Raw genomic sequence first — 20999 nt, 5'->3', positions numbered from 1 at the left:
CAGAAAATGTCCCTGGAGAATTCTCATCTATTTCTTGATGTAGCGGCAACTGGATGTTATCAGTGGCAACTGAGGTATCTGTCTGCACCTGCTGATGCTCACAAGTAAAAACTAAGAAGTACTGTGAATCTCTGTGATAATGGAGCATAAACCTAACACTGAAGTCTTTATTGTTAATAAGTAATGGATTTTAAGGAAAAAGAGATACTCAAATCTATCTATAGCCAAACAAACACCTAGAAAAATCTAAGGTTAAAGAACATGTATAATTTGAGACTTTTGATCTGAGCCTTCCTTAATAACGTAAGTTTAAAAACTATTACCAAAGTGACAAGATCCCATTCTCAGACAGCAGAACGAGAACAGGGCTATTCTTCAACTTAGTCATCTTCTTTTATCTTTACAACTTCAATCATAGATGTAAATGGAAATTTCTGCTCCCTTTGCTACTTTTCTGCTTGACTGAATTTTACAATGAAAACGTCTGTTCCTTCCAGACAGACCACGAGTGTCATTCAAATTGTACACCCGAGGCAAAGAGTGAATGCATTCGTTTAGATGCAAAAATCATTTAAATATGCGTCATTATAGGCTGGCTGCAGCACATTTGTGGATACAGCAGTTTAAAATTCTCTTAAGCAATAAAGCAAGGCTACAAATGAAAGTGCATTCAGGCTTCAAATATCTTCAGACTATGCTTTCCTGTTTGCACACAGCAAGCCCCGTCTTCCTTTCCTGACCCTACTCAAACAGAAAGCACTGGAATCAAGCCCTAGCCCATTCTAATACCCCAAACGTCTTCCGGGTCAACAATCCAAAGTCACATGAAAACTCCATCTTCAGTTTCTCTCTCCAGGGAGCAAATATTTTGAAGAGCGGGCATTCCAAGCAAGCAGAAACTCAGCCTTTAAATAAAATTAAGCTTTAAATAGTCTGAAGCAAGGCCTTGCCTCTCACAGAAGGCACACAGAAAGTGTGTGAAGAAGAGGTATCTCCCATTTTATATTTAACATTTAGAAATGAGAAAACTGTGTGTGGTTAATGCTTATCGGGGTGTTCCCTCATTTCAAATAATGAGGTTTCTGTCTTTCGTTTAAAATTATAAAGAAGATTAAAATGTACATTAAAGAAAAATTTTAGTTAGGATCTGAAGTGTTTTAACCCAGAATTGTGGTTTTTGAAGAAAATGCTGAGAAAAGATGCGATTTGGTAAGAATATCTGGATACCAGAATCTTCTAAGAAAGGTGATGCACAATTTTTGGGCCAAAGGCAGAGAGTTTCTAACAACGATAAGGTTAACAGGCTGTAGGATCTTAATTCTCTAAGCTTAGGGTGACCCATTTAATGACTTAAATAAGTGTGTACTCAAGGTCACTCACAAGGAAGAAAAAGGTCAGTTCCCGCTCTTGGCCTAAGCCCCTCCCCACTCATGCCAGTACGCAGCAATTCTAGAGATTCACTTCATTTTTGGTTTATGTTCAAACTGTCTAGATATTTCAGGACCTTTGCTTTTACGTTTCCATAACAGGAAACTTATGATTATTTACATAAGTCCCTGAAAAATGTGTATTTTTAAAGCCATCTAGAGTATGCCATCTTTGGGTGTAAACAGAGCTCTGATGGGTTAAAAAGCCAACTGGAGTGCCAATAAGTACAAAAGACATCTTTGCCTACAATTCTCATGTGCAAAAGAACATTCATCAATTATAACAAAAAATAACAGGCAATATGTGTGTTTTCCCGGATCGTAAGCACTTGATAAAACCATATTGTCATATTTACACTCATTTTAGCAGCTTTTTAATTGGTATTCCTATATAGGACAGTTTTCTAGGTTTCCAGATGATTTCACTTTCTCTTCTTCCCAGTTATAAATTTTGGTACAACTGCAAGCTCTCCTCACATTGTAAGATGATAATTACAGCAATGAGACCACGTCTGTGTGTGCGTGTGTTTTTTTTTTTTTTGTTTTTTGAGATACAGTCTCACTCTGTCACCAAGGCTGGAGTGCAGTGGCGCAATCTTGGCTCACTGCAACCTCCACCTCGTGGGTTCAAGCGATTATTCTGTCTCAGCCTCTTGGACAGCTGGGACTGCAGGTGTGTGCCACCATGCCCAGCTGATTTTTGTATTTTTAGTAGAGACAGGGTTTCACCATATTGGCTAGGTTGGTCTCGAATTCCTGACCTTGTGATCCTGATCCGCCTACCTTGGCTTCCCAAAGTACTGGGATTATAGGTGTGAGCCACCGTGCCCGGCCTGCATCTATGTTGTTTAAAAAAGATACTTTGCAAGAAATATATTTAAGTTGAAGTATCTGAAATACTTTTCAAAGTCAAACTTTGAGAGGATTATGCTTAACTGTATATCCTCACATCTTTAAATTGTTAAAAATGAATACATAAATATTTCCTAAGGATTTATGCTTGATTTATTTGATTCTTACATACTTGTCGTCATTAACTGGCAGAGAAAGCAAAATCAATAACAACAAAAATAGTTTGTTGTGGTGATAGTCCAGAACGAGGTTGATTTCTGCATCAATAGCAGGGTTTCTACAATAAGCTCATTCAAATTTAATTAGTTCTTTGCATTAAATCAAGGGTCTAGGAGAATTTAATAAAAGCCAAAAACACTCCTAACCTTTGCCCAAAACAAATTTTTATCCCAAATGGTACTCAACAATAAACCAACCAAGAAAAATGGAATAACAGACATATGCCATGTTCAAGAGTTCTCTATTTAACCTAAGAAGCCTGAATTTGCCATTTTTTGATAAGGAACTGGTGTACATCCTAGATGAAGTATCCCATTGAGTGTGAATTCTTGGAGAAGTATCCACAGTAAGCAGGACCAGTAAATAGTATGTTTGAGGCCTGGCCTGGACATGATGGCTCAGGAATCATCAATGCAGGCCTCTGAAACACCACTGCACTGATGAGATCTCCTAGCAAGTATGTGCTGTGTGAGAAAACGGACAACCCCAGAGGACTCCTATTAAACACTGATATTTAGAATTTCTGAACTCTGATTGTAAATATTTTGCAATATTTAGAATGTTTGAATCCTAAACATTGCAAAAAGACGGTGGGGGGACAGCCTGAAAGGAAAATGGGGGACAGCAGAAAGAAAAACAGAAGCGCAGAATGACATCGGTGTGGGGAGAATGCACCCATCAACAGGCTCCGACGCCACTGAGAGGCTGTGGCGAACACCACAGCGCCCAAAGAGTCTGACAACCAGAAAGGCGGCAAAGAGCTCATTCACTGGAGTACAAGGAACAGGCGCCCGATAACAGCCGACTGTGGAGGGAGCTGGAGGTTAGGAAGATCACACAGAACTTCTGACTACCATATGAAGAAGCATGGCTGTGAGGAGACAGAGCAAGGGTGGAAGTCAAAGGAACACACGGAGTTGAATGACTGGAGTGAGGGACCACGGCGCTCACTAGAAAGAAGAGGAAAAATAGGAGAAGGCTAAATACTATTGATACGTGAAATTAAATATGGAGTGAGCAAGCCCAGGGTCTTTATGAAGTCAAAGATCAGATACACTGAGGTTAAAGAACCTACTGAAGAAACTATGTGCATGGATGCCCAGGAATTTAGACTCAACTGAGAATTTTAAGAATTTAGAACAACGGTGGGGGGGAAAAAAAACTAAGCTCACATTATTTAAATAGCAAAAGAGGGTAACTTCCTGACATACTGAACATGAGCCTATTCATATTAAATGTGCTTGGAGAATATCATTAGTCCATGACTTACAATCAATTCTAAGCTTTCAAGAAAGCAAGAGCTACAGGACCTATTCATAAAAATACAGCAACACTGGGAAACTATCTTCCAGGCTGATAAAGACACCATCCAATAAATAAGGGGATCTTCAGTGGCATCCAAACCTTCAAAAAATAAATTTTAAAAATGTTATAACATATTCTCATTCTCATAAAGTAGTTAACACTAAAAGAAACAATTTGGGGGGAATTCAAATTGGGTAATATTCTTGAAAAAACAGGTACCTAATCAAGAAATAGAATGTCCCCCAAATTTTTCATGGCATAAAAATACTTAAAACTTTAGAAGGAGAGTACCTGCATCTTTTAATACATCAAACACCTGCTAAAACACTATATTCATGCAATCATTTAATAAAGGCATTAAAATATGGTGATGTCGGGCATGGCATCTCATGCCTGTAATCCCAGCACTTTGGGAGGCAGAGGTGGGTGGATCACAAGGTCAGGAGATTGATTCTGGCCAACATGGTGAAACCTCATCTCTAATAAAATAACAAAAAATAATAATAATAAAAAGCTGGGCGTGGTGGCGCGTGCCTGTAGTCCCAGCTACTTGGGACACTGAGGCAGGGGAACTGGTTAAACCTGGGAGGCGAAGGTTGCAGTAAGCCAAGATCACACCACTGCACTCCAGCCTGGGCAACAGAGCAAGACTTGGTCTCATATATATATATATACATGTGATAACAGAAGTTCATGTTTAGCTTTCATAAATAGTATCCCAACCTTTAAGGTACAACATAAGAATCTGAAACTTCTAAAACCTATCATCACTGAATAATATTTAGAAGCATATTTCTGTAAAAATAATTCTTTATTATTAGCCTTAAAAACTAAGGACAATAAAACTACTGTAAATGAATCTAATGGTATATTTTATCACTAAACTCAGCTGCCTCCAATATACACCAACTTTTAACTAGACATGTAGGATAGGTTGAACCCTATTTCTGGAGTTCAACATTCTTTTTATCAAGATCCAAAGACACCTGGTTTCTTCTCATCTGAGATCCCTATGTTACTTCTTGGTTGTTACACAAAACCTGCTCTTCCTCTGTTGATCAATAAGGAGTAGGTAAAGTAAATGACATTTGCCATAATCTCAGGAATTCTTTCAGGCATGTGAAATTTCTGCGCTATACCTTCTGTCTTTCTAATGTTTGGGTTATTCCTTCTTTTCCCTTTCTTTTTCCAATATTCAGCTACATCCTCAATTCATCCATTAAATATATATATATTTATTAAGTAGGTACTATGTGCCAGACATGTTCAAGCTCTGGGAATATTTCAGTGAATTAACAAAAGTCCCTTGGCCAGGTGTGGTAGCTCACACCTGTAATCCCAGCACTTTGGAAGGCTGAGGTCAGGAGTCCAAGGCCAGCCTGGCCAAGATGGTGAAACCCCATCTCTACTAAAAACACAAAAAAATTAGCCAGGCATGGTGGCAGGCACCTGTAATTCCAGCTACTTGGGAGGCTGAGGCAGAGAATTGCTTGAACCTGGGAGGCAGAGGTAGCAGTGAGCCAAGACTGAGCCACTGCACTCTAGCCTAAGCGACAGAGTGAGACTCCCTCTCAAATAAATAAATAAATAAATAACAAATAAATAAATAAAACAAAAGTCCCTATTATCGAAGAGCTTACATTTTGAACAAAAAATAATTATTTCCAAATGTCTGAGCACTGCAGGAAAGGGTTAACCATCACCATCACGCACTACTTATTCCCAATACAGCTGCACGATTATTTCCTCTCATCAGGCCCTCAAAACCACTGACTGTAATACCTCCTCCCAACCTATTACCCTATGAGTTTACTAGAAAAATTCAAAGCTGAACAGAAGCTATTTGCATGATACTATAGGCTGTGAAAGTATTACTCCAGAGTATAATCAGTTTTCTCTCCAATCCAATTGTATCATCTATTAAAAGAGCTAACATAATAAAACGCTATATACTGTTGCCCAGAATTTACAGCGTTAACAAGGACTAAGAAAACAGGTATCTTAGAGGTAGGTAAATTTACATATTAACAACATGTGCAATACAAATAAAACCACACTGAATATACAGATATCTTTCTGGATATCAAATAAGAGAAATAATCAAATGAATTAATGTCTTTCCAAATTAAAAATCTCTGCAACTGTTCCAACTTTAAATCACGAACCATCTTAGTTCTATTCTAATTTTCTATCATTATTTCTCAATGCTACCAACACAAACTATTTTTCCTGGAACATCCCCATAAATCTTTTTATTTATTTATTACTTTGTGTGTAATAAAAAAAAAGATTTTTTTTTTCTTTCCATATTTTTTGAGACGAAGTTTCTATCTTTTTGCCCAGGCTGGAGTGCAATGGCACGATCTTGGCTCACTGTAACCTCCACTTCCTGGGTTCAAGGGATTCTCCTGCCTCAGCCTCCTGAGTAACTGGGATTACAGGTGCCCGCCACTACACCTGGCTAATTTTTGTATTTTTAGTAGAGACGGGTGTTTCACCATGTTGGCCAGGCTGGTCTCAAACTCCTGATCTCAGGTGATCCGCCCGCCTTGGCCTCCCAAAGTGCTGGGATTACAGGTGTAAGCCATCACGCCTGACCGCCATAAACATTTTTAAATCTATGCCTCTTCATTTTCTTTCCATATCCCCCAGGGTCCACATCACGGCTCTACTTTCTTTCAAACAACTTCTACCATATGCTCCACCTCACACTACCATCTTCCTACCTCCTATGCCTACAGCAACCCCTCATATAACTAACATTAAAAAGTTTACAGTTATTAATTAGGATTGGAAATTTCTGACAGATTTGTGGTCAGGGAACACTACTCAGAGAACATAAGTCTAGTTTTGATCATGTTGAGCTTGAAGTTCCTGAACAAACACCTGTCACTAAAGGAGTGAAGATCAGCATGTTTCTAGAGTGAAACAATCACAAGTACAAACCTCTACAACATTTCACACAGGGAAATTTGGCCCTGAAATGGACATAAAGGTAATTGTATATATGTATAATCATAAGTTATACCCAAGAAAAAGCAAACATCTTGTCAAGTCGAGATAATAGCATACAAGAAACTCAGCTCAATTAAACCACAGTTTAGCTTTATCCAATTCAAAGTTAGACAACTAAATTAGAATGCCTTTAACAGTAACTTGACTTGTGACTTCTAATCTTAAAAGAAATTTTCCAGATTTAAAAAAAAATGTTTGGAAACCTTAAACTTAACTTCTTCCTGCCATCAAATTAGGCCTCCTTGATCAATTTCCCCATAACAAGAGGAGGTCACAAAAATCATTCATGGTCATCTCATTTAGCTGTCTCTTCTGCAACCTACCCCTAAACTCTGTGCTTAAATAGCTATTCTCCTCCTAATTTTTCCACTGTAGGTCTTCCCTCTATGGAACCTGAGCCCACCCCTTTGCTTTCCCACCATCCTACTGGTACAGTTTGATCACGTATATGGCACGTGTATTCTAAATCTGCCAGAACTGCTCATATTTGTGCGTATTTTTATCTTTGTATCTTACAACTCTTTGTTATTTTGTACTTTTGGTTTTTCTTTGTCTAAAGTTAATATTTGCCCCATTTAAAAACTTTGCCTATTTTCTATGCATCCCTCAATACTATATCTTTCCCAAACTCTCCCTTAGAACCCTAAAAACCATGCTAAGTACGGGAAAATCCTTTAAACGCAGATAATACATCAATGCCATTGTTTCCTGGAGGCCTCTCTCCTGGGACCAGCCCGTTTGTCTCCTCCAATCTGGACTAGCTGCTCTCCAGACGGCTGCACAGCTGTTGCCTTGAGATTTCCCTTCACTGTAGGGTTTCAAAGCCAAAGCCTAAGACTCACTGACAGGAGTAGGAGAAAAACAAACAAACAAACAAACAAACAAAAACAGAGACACTCCTGGGATGCATCACCAACAGGAGCTGAAATTTATCAAGGGATATGGAAGACAGGGAACGTTTAATGAAGCCACTCAGTGACTAATATGATAAAAAAGAAAGACGACAGAATTTATTCCTTGACTGTACACTAAAACAAATACTGAGAGCCTTCTTTGTCAAATACTAAAATGCGAAAATTTCCTAACAGCCTTTGACATTAAATTAAAATACATCTTAACCCAGGCTGTAGATTCATCTTTATGTCATTTCTTGCATCATGATGCTTTTTTGTGTAGCTAAAAAAAGCATATTTTTTTCTCAATGCTATTTGAGAACTGACTAAAAAATCACTAAGTAAAAACATCAAATAACTTTTTAAAAATATACTTGAGAAAAAAATATTTTCTTAATTTCATTTCAGTATTCCCTCCATCATAATAAACAGTTCTGCTTTAATGAGTATTATTTGGAATTATCATAAAGATATGCTGTCCCTAATTCACAATAGTAAAACTGAAAAATTTTAAGTTCACAAAAAAGCATTTCTTTAGTTCTTTTCCTAGGGAAGAAATATATCAAAAGTTCCCCATAATTTACTATGAGAAGTCTATGCCTACTATACTTTACATATTTATATGCTACTTTTAATGTACTTCATTCTTTAAAACATAATGAAAACTTGGATTTCATGGCAAAGGCTAAAGTTAATTCAGTTAATGCCATCTCTTTTATGTTGGTTGTAAACCACTCTTCTACCTCAAGAATCATAATAGCTGTTTGTACCACTCGAAACACTTCCTTAAATTTCATATTCTTCATCTGGCTACAATTATCCACATGGCATAAACCATAGAGCTCTCAATCCCAAAATCTTCCATTAAGTGTCACACATAAATTCTGTTTTCTACTGCAGCCGCCTGGAAAGTTATTTAATGGCTTGAATGGTTTAAAAAAACAATCAAACTCAAGACAGGATCTCAAGTTCTCTATTTGTTTTGGGAAATGACATGAGAAGTGGGTTCTAAAGACAAAAACGAAAACTGTTTCCTTACTCTGTTTGGGGTAGGGATTGATGGAAACACAGTTCTTGAAAAAGATGCTCAGAAGCAGCTAGAGTAGAAAGAGAACTCTGATGAAAGTCCACTTTCTTTCTTTTTTGCCCAGGCTGGAGTGCAATGGTGTGAACTTGGCTCACCGCAACCTCCGCCTCCCGGCTTCAAGCAATTCTCCTGCCTCAGCCTCCTGAGTAGCTGTGATTACAGACAGGCATGTACCGCCAGGCCCGGCTAAATTTTTTTTTTTTTTTAAAGCAAAGACAGGGTTACTCCATATTGGTCAGGCTGGTCTCGAACCTCCAACTTCAGGTTATCTGCCCGCCTCAGCCTCCCAAAGTGCTGGGACTACAAGCATGAGAAAGTCTACTTTCTTCTCTTATTCCCCATCATAACCATTTGTAATCATTTACCTCCAAATAAAAGAGAAAATTCCACGACAATAAACACAGGTTGAGATTAGCTAGAAATATTGTTCATATTAAATTGATGTTAAAACAGCAAGCTAAAACGGTGTGGGAATTATCTAACGATTTCCAAGACTGAATGATGCAGATATAAAGAAGCGGCAGCTGTTTACTGGTTGGCCCAGAAAAGTTCCTGTTTCAGAACACCAGATCTGACATAACAGTACTAATTCCCAATATTGGGAAAAAATTTTTTAAAGACTCAACAGAAATCCAGTGTTCAGCTGATATGTTATTAAACTGAAGGCATTTTTTTTAAGGATGTGCCTGTGACATAGCCTCAGAAAGTCCTGAAAACTTGTGCCTTTAAAGGCATTTTTGTCTTTTCTATGTAACATTGGTGCAAACAGCTGAAAAATGTGACCATGACCATGTGAAATTTAAATTATAGCTCACTTTATTTTTTTTACTTCTGTGGATGCCAGTGTCAGTCTTGGTCTGTCTCTTCCTATATATACTGTATATGGAAACCAACTAAAAGCAGTATTTAGGCCGGGCGAAGTAGCTTACGCCTGTAATCCCAACACTTTGGGAGGCTGAGGTGCGTGGATCACCTGAGGTCAGGAGTTCAAGACCAGCCTGGCCAACATGGTAAAACCCCGTCTCTATTAAAAATACAAAAATTTGCTGGGTGTGGCCCATCTGTTATCCCAGCTACTCGGGAGGTTGAGGCAGGAGAATCACTTGAACCCAGGAGGCAGAGGTTGCAGTGAGCTGAGATCACACCACTGCACTTCAGCCTCCACGACAAGAGTGAAACTCCATCTCAATAAACAAACAAACAAAAGCAGTATCTATAAGAAATCAACACAAAAGATGTTTAGCTATTCATTTGAAAGCAAATGACGAGGGTAAAATTCACCTGTAACCCTTAATCATCTCACAGTTTTAATTTATAAATTCCATTATCTGTTGGAGAAAGCTACAACACACATACGCAATTAGTGGGCCAACGCAAATAGTGCTAGTAATTCCTATAAAAAATGGCTAAATATGAAAAACCAAAGTCACAGGTGATTCCTAAGATTCTGCTCACTTTTTCAGTTAAAAAAATTTTTTTTCTGCTCATTTATTTAAAGGACTGAATTAAAATAGCTTTTACAAAAATTTCTTGCTTTCCAAGGATCACTGATGTCTTTTACTAGAAAATGGTCGTTTTTTTTTAGGCCTGCAATGGACAGTATTTATGGGGGAAAATGTTATCTAAAATCTACAAAGATATTTTATACTGAGAAATGATACTTAAAAGTCAAACTTAGGACTACGGGGTATCTTTTTAATAGGCTATATTTTACATATGAAGCTTCTTTTTCCACATCAAAAATTCTGATTCTCAAATACATGGGACGATTAAATTAAAATACTGCATAACTATTCATTTATGTCACGCCACATTACTTATGTACCAGGCTTAGAATTACACACTAATACTACCACTATTAATATAAAAACAGTTTTTTTTTATTTTTTTATTTTTTTATTTTTTATTTTTTATTTTTTTTATTTTTTTTTATTCAACATTTCTTTATGAACATGTTCTCATTCTTTCCCATTAAAGTTACAGAATCTCTTTATTGTCACAGCACATAGCTGTGGAATACTATATTATCATACTTTTTGCCATCATTGAGTCTTAGTTTTTGCTCATTACTCATCCTTATGTCAGTTTTTCTCTAGGCATTTTGGTTATCTGAAACTTAGTTCTCTAGCAGATTCTGCAGGAAAATAATGTGAAAATATGCCGTGAGTTATTGTATGTTGACATTTGTTTCATGTGATCATATCTGCATGTCAGTTTGATTGAATATAAAATCCTTGTTTTGGCCAGGTGTGGTGGCTCACACCTGTAATCTAGACCTTTAGGGGGCTGAGGAGAGCGGATCACCTGAGGTCAGGAGTTCAAGACCAGACTGGCCAACATGATAAAACCCTGTCTCTACTAAAAATACAAAAGTTAGCTGGGGGGTTAAAAGCACCTGTAATGCCAGCTACTTGGGAGGCTAAAGCAGGAGAATCGCTTGAACCCGGCAGGTAGAGGTTGCAGTGAGCCGAGATCGTGCCATTGCACTCCAGACTGGGCAACAAAAGTGAAACTCCGTCTGAAAAAAAATCCTTGTTTTTCATTTGCTTTCTTTGATATCTTAAATGTTGCTTTATTTTTCTTTGGCATAAAGCACTGCTGTTGAAAACTGATAAAAATATAATTTCTTTTTAAGTGAAAAACAAAAATATTTCCTGCCCTCAAAAATTATAAACTTAGTTGCCAAAAAGCAAAAAGTACTATGTGTATACATAAAAGAAGTATACCTTCAATGCCATCTTGAAAATAATTATTTGGATATATACTTTAAAATTATAACATAATAGTATTTATTATAAATAAATGAAAATAGTAATGATTTTTTAAAAACTACCACTTATTATGACCATTTGCCTCTTCTTTCTGAAAACTGTGAACCATGTTCTATACATATTGTTTCAGTTCCTACCTTAAAGACTTTGTTGACCTTCTGTCTGAATACCTAAAATAAATCTCCTTTCTTGCCTTGAAATCTTGGCTCACAATACTACTTCCTATCTTCCTGAAATTCCTGAGCTGAAATCCCACCCTGCTTCATGCTCATTATCAACTCTGCAAGACAAAGGCCCACACTTCACCCATCTCTAGGGGCTCATACCTGTAGGTAACCAATCAAAACGTACACAATGAACATGTAAGTTTTATTAGTCAATTTTTTAGGACTTAGTTCTCTGCGAATATTCAATTAACTGTTTCTAAAGCTGAAAATTTGGAAAAGAAATATTTAAAATTGTTTAAATGGATTTCAATAGTAATAATTTTAAATGGTTTTAAGTAGAAATTGCAGGTGCTTTTACTCTATGAATTAAAAAAATCATAGTTTAACATAGGGGTATCTATGCTAATGTTAAACTCAGGATCATAAATCAATATTAAAAATTTTCTCCATATTTTCATATACAGTTATGTAGCACATATATTTTAATATGCCAAATCTAAGATTTGCAAGGCATTCCGCCAATAACTGTTACATAAAAATCAACTAAACACAAATTTATCTACAAGGATGTTTACGACAGCATCATTTATAGCAACTATTATACCACCGCAAAATAAAGAAAACCACCTAAACGACCATAAAGAAAGAGTAAACACATTATAGTGTCTGGTGTGTTGCTATATTAAAAATTATGCTCTCCAAGAATATTTAGTTTCACAGATAACATATTCTAAAAATGTTAGGTGGAAAAAGCAAGTCACAAAACAGGAAACAATTATAAAACACTAAAAACAAAAGCAAAACATACATGAAAAAAATGTAGACTGAAAGAATGCCAAATAGTTTTGGTAATTTTTAGCTAGCGGCTGCATCTTCTCAATTTTGTATGTTGAACATATATACTTTTGTAATCAGGGAAATTTCTTTTCAGCACATATTTGCAATTACAAATGAGATGTCCATTTGCCTTGCTATTCATTTTTCAAAGCAATTACTAACAAGCCTTGGGACAGTATCATGCCCAATAAGCTGGGTTTCCTTTTCTCACCTATCATTTAGGACCTACACAGATAGATGAATTCTGTGTTAAGAAAATCTCAACAAAGCCCACTCGTAAGCCATAACAGCAATTATTCAAAAGTTGTTTCTTTTTAATGACTCCACCTGACTATAGCTCCAGTAAAGAAGATAAAATTGAAGACATAACTAAGTATTTATCACCCATGCTATTATAGTTCTTATCAATCAAAACATGGGCTGTTAAATTCCCAGAGAGAGGACACAATAGCAGGTACAATAATTAAAATGAAAAGCAACAAAATTGAAAATGGAGCCAAGAAACACCACTAATGCTTTATCCTTTTCAAAATGTGATTCTTAAAAAAAAAAAAAAGTCAGTCTTCTCAACTCATCCCCAGTCCTGAGTTTTAAAAGCAAATCAAGCAGGGGCCAATGGAATTGCGGTCACTGTGGAACTTGGCATAAGGCCAAGGAAGGGCTGCAGTGAGCCAAGGAGGATGACCTCTCTAGAAGGACGCCATTTTTGCACGTTTTCCTGCTTAATCAAATGGAAGAGGATTTCACTTTCTAGTCTTCCTCACTCAGAAGGAATCTATGAGATAAACGTAAGCTCTTCCCATTCTTCCTTCTGGCCTGAAACAAATGTGGCTCCTATACGCAATTTTGCAGGGAAAAAAAATTAAGGAAGATCAAGAATCTTCCTGAAGAATTAGTGATGATTAATGCTGCTTAAATTTCACTGAAGATACTAAGAATGGATTATTTTCTTTTTATTTGGCAGACTGGTGTTTTTAAAACTATTTTCCCATACTGTATGTAAAAAGCTCAACCACCAACAGATAAATTAATGATCATCTGTGTCAACTTTCAAGTCTTTCAACTTTTTCTATCATCATTCGATGGTACTACATACAGATACAAAATTGTATGTACTGATCTCATAGTCTGTCTTTTGCTGATGATAAAAGCTACTCACTTATTATACAAATTCATAGAAAAAGGCTAATCAAAATTACCTGTAATCTCAGTGTTTAGAGATCAACACTACAAAGATTTCTTTTCTGTACATGTTTTCTTTTACTTAGTTGAGAATCAGACGGCATATACAGATTTTGAAGCATGATTAACATGGACCATTCAAAGGTCCCATGGGAAGGCCATATATAAAAGAGTCTTCTGATGTCTCTCCAAGGATGGCTGATTAGCCTTCCCTGATGAAGAAATGCCCAGCAATTCTGGTCATTCCTTATGAGACCATGACGTAAACAATCAAGAAACATTCAAGAATCTGCATCCTTGTGTGCAGAGGCCAGACTCATTAAATAATGAGAATGGTGAAGTCATCATTCTCACCACAGTGCATGTATAGCCCCCACACATGCATCCCCTAGGACTTCAGAATTAGTAGGATTTACACAATGCAGGTCGGTGGGGACCATGGGCACCAGCTCTCTATCACACTGGATTACATGTGGAGATTTACAAGATCCTTAAAGTCTACAATAAAAATGTTTTTCCATCCTCACTTCCATTTTTAAAGTTTGGTGAACTCTCATGTGACATTTCTGACTATTATGTTGTACTATGTGTCTCAAGAGAATTGCTGTTTACATGAATCCAAAGAACTACCCTGGTATAATATGTCACAGTATTCAAATACATCCTTTCCATACTAAGGAAGATAGCTGTAGATAATGAACACAAAGGCAGCCAAGAAACCTAGGAAAGGCATGCTTTTCCTAAAATTGTATTAAAACAATAAAATTCAAAATTAATATGAGTTGAATACCTTTCTCATTTGACCACATCTGAGAAGATTTCTAGTCATTACTACTTACATATTTGGAAGGTCTTAATTACAAATGAAACAGAATGACATTTAAGGAAGAAATTCTTTAACTTCTAATTCTTCTTTTGGATTAAGCTGTTAACCTGACTTTGCCCTCATAAGTCAACAGTAATTTATTTTATGCAATGTACCTTGCCTTTGCTGGTCAGAGACAAGTACAGAAAAGTGCCAATTTCAACAGTAGATGTATTATGCCATGAAGAGCAGTCATTCAAATGGGAAGTGTTGAAAGTTTTGCAAAGAAAATATTCTCCTTGAGTGGTAGTAATGATGGGCTTGAATCCCACATGGGATAATTAATAAAATGTTCATATGATTAAGATGAATCTTACCCTCTGGTTCCAGGGGTACTACCAAAAGCAAAGGGTGAGATGAGAAAGCCAACTTATTCTCAAGGGAAATTATCCACTCCATGGGAAGAAAGTGGCAACAACTACCTGACATACTTTCGCCATGCGGATAAGAAATGTAGAGCACTTGTATCCGAGGCCAAATATTACAGAAAAATAACCCAGTGCCACACCAGACCCTTCACCTGACAGAGAGGTGAGGAAGGTCACATTGCAGACATAACAAGCATGTTTCTCTCTCCAAACTCTGCTTTGAATTTTAATATGCTTAATGTTTAAGACAATCTTACTTTGTTTGCTAGGTCTGTTAAAAAAAAAAGAAAAAACTCTTTTGTCTAAAACATATTATTTAGATACAGTCAGGGATTTTAGAGCATACTTATGTTACTACTGAACAGTAATGCTTTTTTAGGCAGCAAGTAATAGGTGAGAATGTTACCTATTACTACTCTAAAGTAGAAAACATGACCATGTGGAGATTTATCCTGTACTAGGCCATGGTTGTCTCCTTTATCAATGCAACAAGAGTTGTAAGTTTCCTTTTCAGTGTTATTTATTGTCTCTAGTTCCTAAGGTTTCCCTCTATGAATGTATTTTGTAAATCAAGTGAATATTTGCTCTAATTCAAATTTTTGTGTATACTATAAAAAAAACACTGGACCAAGAATCAAGAGATCTTGGACTGCAGTGCTGACTCTTCCCTGTATTTGCTGTGATTTATAGCAAGAGATCCAACCTGTGGATCTCGCTACTTGTATACCCTGTGAAGAGAGACTAAGACCCAACACTGCCTACCTATTAAGTGCAAGTAAGATGTACATGAATTATACATCTATGTTTTTCAATTCCTTTTTCTGAAAGACAAGGTATGCTCTGCATACTCTATTAGGTTACTTTATATACTTTGGGTTTAGACTTTTGGAAAATTTGCCACTACCTAAGAAAACAGCAGTGCCTATATTCCTTAATTCTAATCCAAGGTTAATAACAAAGCAAGAGACAACATATGCTCTGCTTATCATCTTAGGGTCTAATTTCAGGTCCAATGGAAAAAGACCAGTGACTCATAAAATGTGAAAATATGGTAAAACGATTCAAACAGGCCAAGTACCCACAGGAAATAGCTCATGATTATCTAGTCCCATTAGTAGTCAAGAATAGTTAGTGTCAACATGCTTATTTCATATCGGACACTAAGCTAGAACTGGGAAAACTGCTTAACATGTCTCAAGTGGCCCATCTTCTTGAATTATGCACCTCCACATCAAAAGAGCCCAGAATCTGTTCAGAGGATGAAAGAGAAATCTGATAACTGCTGATGGCAAAGTCTTGGCAGGAATTAACTCCTTCCCAGAGAAAGAATTATTTTACGGGCTTCTCTCCATTTCTCCTTGCCAATCTCCAGCCTGTACACCAGAGCTCTGTCATTATTTGTCAGTGGAATGATACATTTTCAAGTGGTTCTCTTCCCATAATGGTTAAAAACATAAGGTGAGGACAGGTCATTAACTTTACTAACAAACAGGTGTTTGTTAGATGAGATTATTAAAACCACATTACTTAGGCTGTTGTTTCCCTAAATGGTGCATAATACAGTGTATCACAACAAGTGCAAATATTTGAACTGCCTCTGTGTAATTATATTATCATAAAATCTTCTGACTTGATATTTAGATCTGAGGACATCCTTTACATCTTTTAATACTTGTTGTACTGTTGGTTCACTCAGAGTTTCAATTCACTCCTACCATAAGGAGGAGAGGTTTTGTTTTGTTTTTTAAGAGATAGGGTCTCATTATGTTGCCCAGGCTGGTCTCTAAATCCTGGGCTCAAGTAATCTTCCCACCTCAGCCTCCCACAGTGCTGGGATTACAGGCTGGAGCCACGAAATCTCAGAGGAAGGAGAGCTTTTCAGAGATGGGGAGGCCTGAAGAGCAGGGACAAAAGAAGTGGTCAGCAGAGAGGATTAAAGAGACTTGGGGTTCAAAGGATATTTGCTACAACAATTGGCGCTAGGTGGTAAATTACAATCTTAATGTGGATTTCATCTTTCCATCAACTTTAATACAAACATTCCCAACAGAATACAAGGCCGAAAGATCTATGTAAAATGATATTGAAACGTAAGTTCACTTCTGAAACATGACTACAGTTTTGAGTGTCATACCAGGAGCAATAATGCCCATCCAAAGACCTACTAGCTGTTCTCAGTGAGCTTACATTCTAATGAAAATGTATTTGGAATACTTCAGAGAACAAGTAAGAACCAAGAGAAAGAAATCATTAACAAAGCCTGGCCCATCAAATTAACAGATTTATGATCTATTTCCTAACTTGCACTGAACTGTCAAGTCTCTGTGCATTATTTCTTGGTATAATAACTGAGCATAAAATGCACAGTTCCTGGAGACAGATGACCTCTATATTTTGTTGGATAGGAGTTCTGTATCTAGCATTTAAATGCTGCTTATTTTCACCTTATTAAACTGCACTTTTTGATCAGCCAGAAAAGCGTTAAGAGGCCTTATAAAGCATTTAGGAACAAGGAGTGAGGAGGAACAAGGAAACTCCTAAATTATCAAATGTTTAAGAATCTAGTTTTCTACACTCTCTTCATCAATTACATTATGAGTAAATTACATTGCGAGTAAACCCACCAGGTGAAATCTTTATTCTAATGCACAATGTTTTCATTTTACGTCTCAAATTCTGCACATGAATGAACAGCAATCAGTATGCTCTTACGATGTTCATTTTTGACCATGTATTTCTTATATAGATCTCCAGAATCTTCAGTAATTATCCTTTACTTTCTAAGTTTGCTGTTGGATTTTCTTTGAAATATTTCTTTAAACCTTTACAAGAAGTTATCAGAATGTACATCAATACTTGTCTACAATCTCCACAGACAATCTCTACATCCTATTTACAACCTACCTACTGATGAATACACTTGTGGAAAACATTTAGATATAAAATATCAGAACTAAGAACTTGACTTCTGCAATGACTGGACACATAAAAATAACAACTAGGAACAGACTAATAACCAAGTCAGATTAAATATGGAGTATGACAGTTTCAGAGGCAAAGAGCATGATACCACATAAAGCTACTCAATTTTTTAAATAAAAGGTTGAAGTAAATTTGAGGCTTGTGAAAGAAACACTCAGTAAACATTAGTGATCAAACTGTCCTCCAGTTTGATGTAAGCAGATAAAAGCTTTCCCAATTCCAATTCCTCTACCATCACTAAATAAGAGTAGTACTTATTGTAGAAAAGCTTTTTAAATTTTTTTTAGAAATTAGCAAAATGCTGCAGCTTCACAATAGATTCTTTCTTCTAGGAAAGTCTATGTGGGCTGGGTACAGCGGCTCACACCTGTAATCCCAGCACTCTGGGAGGCTGAGGCAGGCAGATCACGAGGTCAGGAGTTTGAGACCAGCCTGGCCAGCATGGTGAAACGCTGTCTCTATTAAAAATATAAAAATTAGCTGAGTGTGGTGGCACACGCCTCTAGTCTCAGCTACTCGAGAGGCTGAGGCAGGAGAATTGCTTGAACCCAGCAAGAGGAGGTTGCAGTGAGCCGAGATCGCGCCACTGCACTCCAGCCTAGGCAACAGAGCGAGACTCCATCTCAAAAAAAAAAAAATAAATAAATAAAAGGAAGTCTATGTGAAGAAAAGCACAAGGCCCCAGTTCCACAAATCTACAGTTAGTGTACATAAGAATCATCTATGGGATACGTTAAAATAAGAATCCCCAGATCTACTACTAGGCATTTTTCATTCAGGAGTCATGGGACTGGCCCCGGAATTTGTAATTTCAATGAACACTCTGGGTAAATTCATTCTGAGGCAGGGAACTTAAAAATACTGCTCCTGTAGTGTCAGTGCACAGAATGTAACCGCAAGAGTCCAAAACACAGTACAACACAGAGTGGCAATGTGATGAAGAGCAAGTCTATGCATGTGACCTAAGAGGCGCAGCTTCATTTTCTTCCCTAAGACCAGGTCCCCAGTCAGCACCAGCTCCGCGGCTGGCCGGCTCACCTAAGCAGCGGTAGGGAATCACAATGTGGGGATGGGTCTTGCACTGCTTGCGGTCCCGCTTGCACCAGTTCTGGATGGTCACTGGTTGGTTGGCTTCTACCACATTGGTGATCTGCAGTTCAGGGTAGACCTGGAAGAGCACACAAAAAGCATAAATTGTTACTTGAGGCAGGGGCTGACATGTACAAGCATGTAAGGTACAGGTGGAGTGTCCCTTATCCAAAATGCTTGGGACCAGAAGTGCTAAAGGTCTCCAAATATTTCCAATTTTGGAACATCTGCATTATATGCTTAATGGCTGAGCACCTCAAATGCAAAAAGTCTAAAATACTCCAAGGAGCATTTATTTTGAGCATCATGTTGGCACTCAAAAAGTTTTGGATTTTTGAGCATTTCAGACTTAGGATTTTTAAATCTGGGATACTCAACCTGTACTGCTACCCCCTAACAGTCAAGACTGCTCTACTGCTGACCAAACTAAAGAAATTCAGTAGAAAGGAAAAGATGCAAATGACAAGCACCTAGTCATTCCATTCAAAATACTAAGCAATGCGGCCAGGTGCAGTGGCTCACACCAGTAATCCCAGCACTTTGGGAGACAGACATGGGCAGAGCACGAGGTCAGGAGTTTGAGACCAGCTTGGTCAACATTGTGAAACCCCATCTCTACTAAAAAATACAAAAATTAGCTGGGCACGGTGGCTAGTGCCTGTAATCTCAGCTACTTGGGAGGCTGAGGTAGAGAACTGCTTGAACCAGGACCCGGGAGGCAGAGGTTGCAGTGAGCCGAGATTGCACCACTGCACTCCCATCTGGGTTACAGAGCGAGACTCCATCTCAAAAAAAAAAAAAAAAAAAAATACTAAGCAATGCAACTTTTAATTTATAGCATTCATTCAGACTTAAAATATTATTTTTCCAGGAAAGCTAAAATAGAAACAAGAAGGGGAAACAGAGGATTCTTACAAGTGTGAGGTGATTTTTGCTATGAAATAAATTGGTGTGGGATAATAGTCTGTAATGTCCTAAATAAATATTATAGATGTGGCTGGGAATATTCGCTTTATTTAAATTCAGCCTCCTCCTATATCTCACTAATCGGACATTTTACAGGATATGACATATAGAAAGTTTTCTGTATAAAAATCCTGCTCTTATTCCAAGTAATTTACATAAAAATAATTTATCAAAAAGTTCTCAAGGGTATCATTTAGATAAAAATAAACCCATGAATTCTTTTTGCTCCTATAACTAACTACAGCCCCTTGCTTTGATTACTGTTGTGAATGAACCATGGTGTTTACTGAGCACTTAGAATGAAATGTGAAACTTGATCAATTAAATTACATTTGTGAACTATCAAACCACTTCTATTTATTAATGAGTGGAGATATGAAAGAAAAACATAGACACAAAAATCTATTTCTAAAATGTGCATTCCCTTGCATAAATCTTGCATTTCGACAGGGTGGCTGTTTTGCCAGATAAATAACAATTAATAGAGAGAACTGACCGTATAAGAAAGGGAATGATTAGAACGCTGGGCCGTGTAATCTGAAGTAGCAAAAGTAAGAACATGAGGGGAGTTATACACAGTTAAAAGGTGATAGGACCTGTAATCCCAGCACTGTGCGAGACCGAGGCGGACAGATTACAAGATCAGGAGCTCGAGACCAGCCTGGCCAACATGGTGAAACTCCATCTCTACTAAAAATATAAAAGTTAGGGCCGGGCGCGGTGGCTCAAGCCTGTAATCCCAGCACTTTGGGAGGCCAAGGCGTGTGGATCACGAGATCGGGAGATCGAGGCCATCCTGGTCAACATAGGGAAACCCCGTCTCTACTAAAAATACAAAAAATTAGCTGGGCATGGTGGTGTGTGCCTGTAATCCCAGCTACTCGGGAGGCTGAGGCAGGAGAATTGCCTGAACCCAGGCTGGAGTGCAATGGCGCGATCTCGGCTCACCGCAACCTCCGCCTCCTGGGTTCAGT

The 20999-nt window shown here is 37.5% G+C and overlaps 1 protein-coding gene across 8 annotated transcripts in view; it reads right to left on the bottom strand.

The window, feature by feature from the left end:
• Positions 1–20999, bottom strand: part of APP (amyloid beta precursor protein) — a 279992-nt gene that overhangs the window by 178758 nt on the left and 80235 nt on the right. For all 8 annotated transcript variants that reach the window (XM_032277112.1, XM_032277105.1, XM_032277108.1 and 5 more), the window contains exon 3: positions 19009–19138. In XM_032277112.1, the coding sequence (XP_032133003.1) occupies positions 19009–19138 (130 nt within the window). The remainder of the gene's footprint in view (positions 1–19008; positions 19139–20999) is intronic.

Source organism: Sapajus apella, unplaced genomic scaffold (assembly GCF_009761245.1).
Source record: "Sapajus apella isolate SASKATOON/1434 unplaced genomic scaffold, GSC_monkey_1.0 scaffold8, whole genome shotgun sequence".
Lineage (NCBI taxonomy): Eukaryota > Metazoa > Chordata > Mammalia > Primates > Cebidae > Sapajus > Sapajus apella.
Note: the sequence above shows the minus strand (reverse complement) of the source record. Positions and strands in the feature narration are given on the sequence as shown.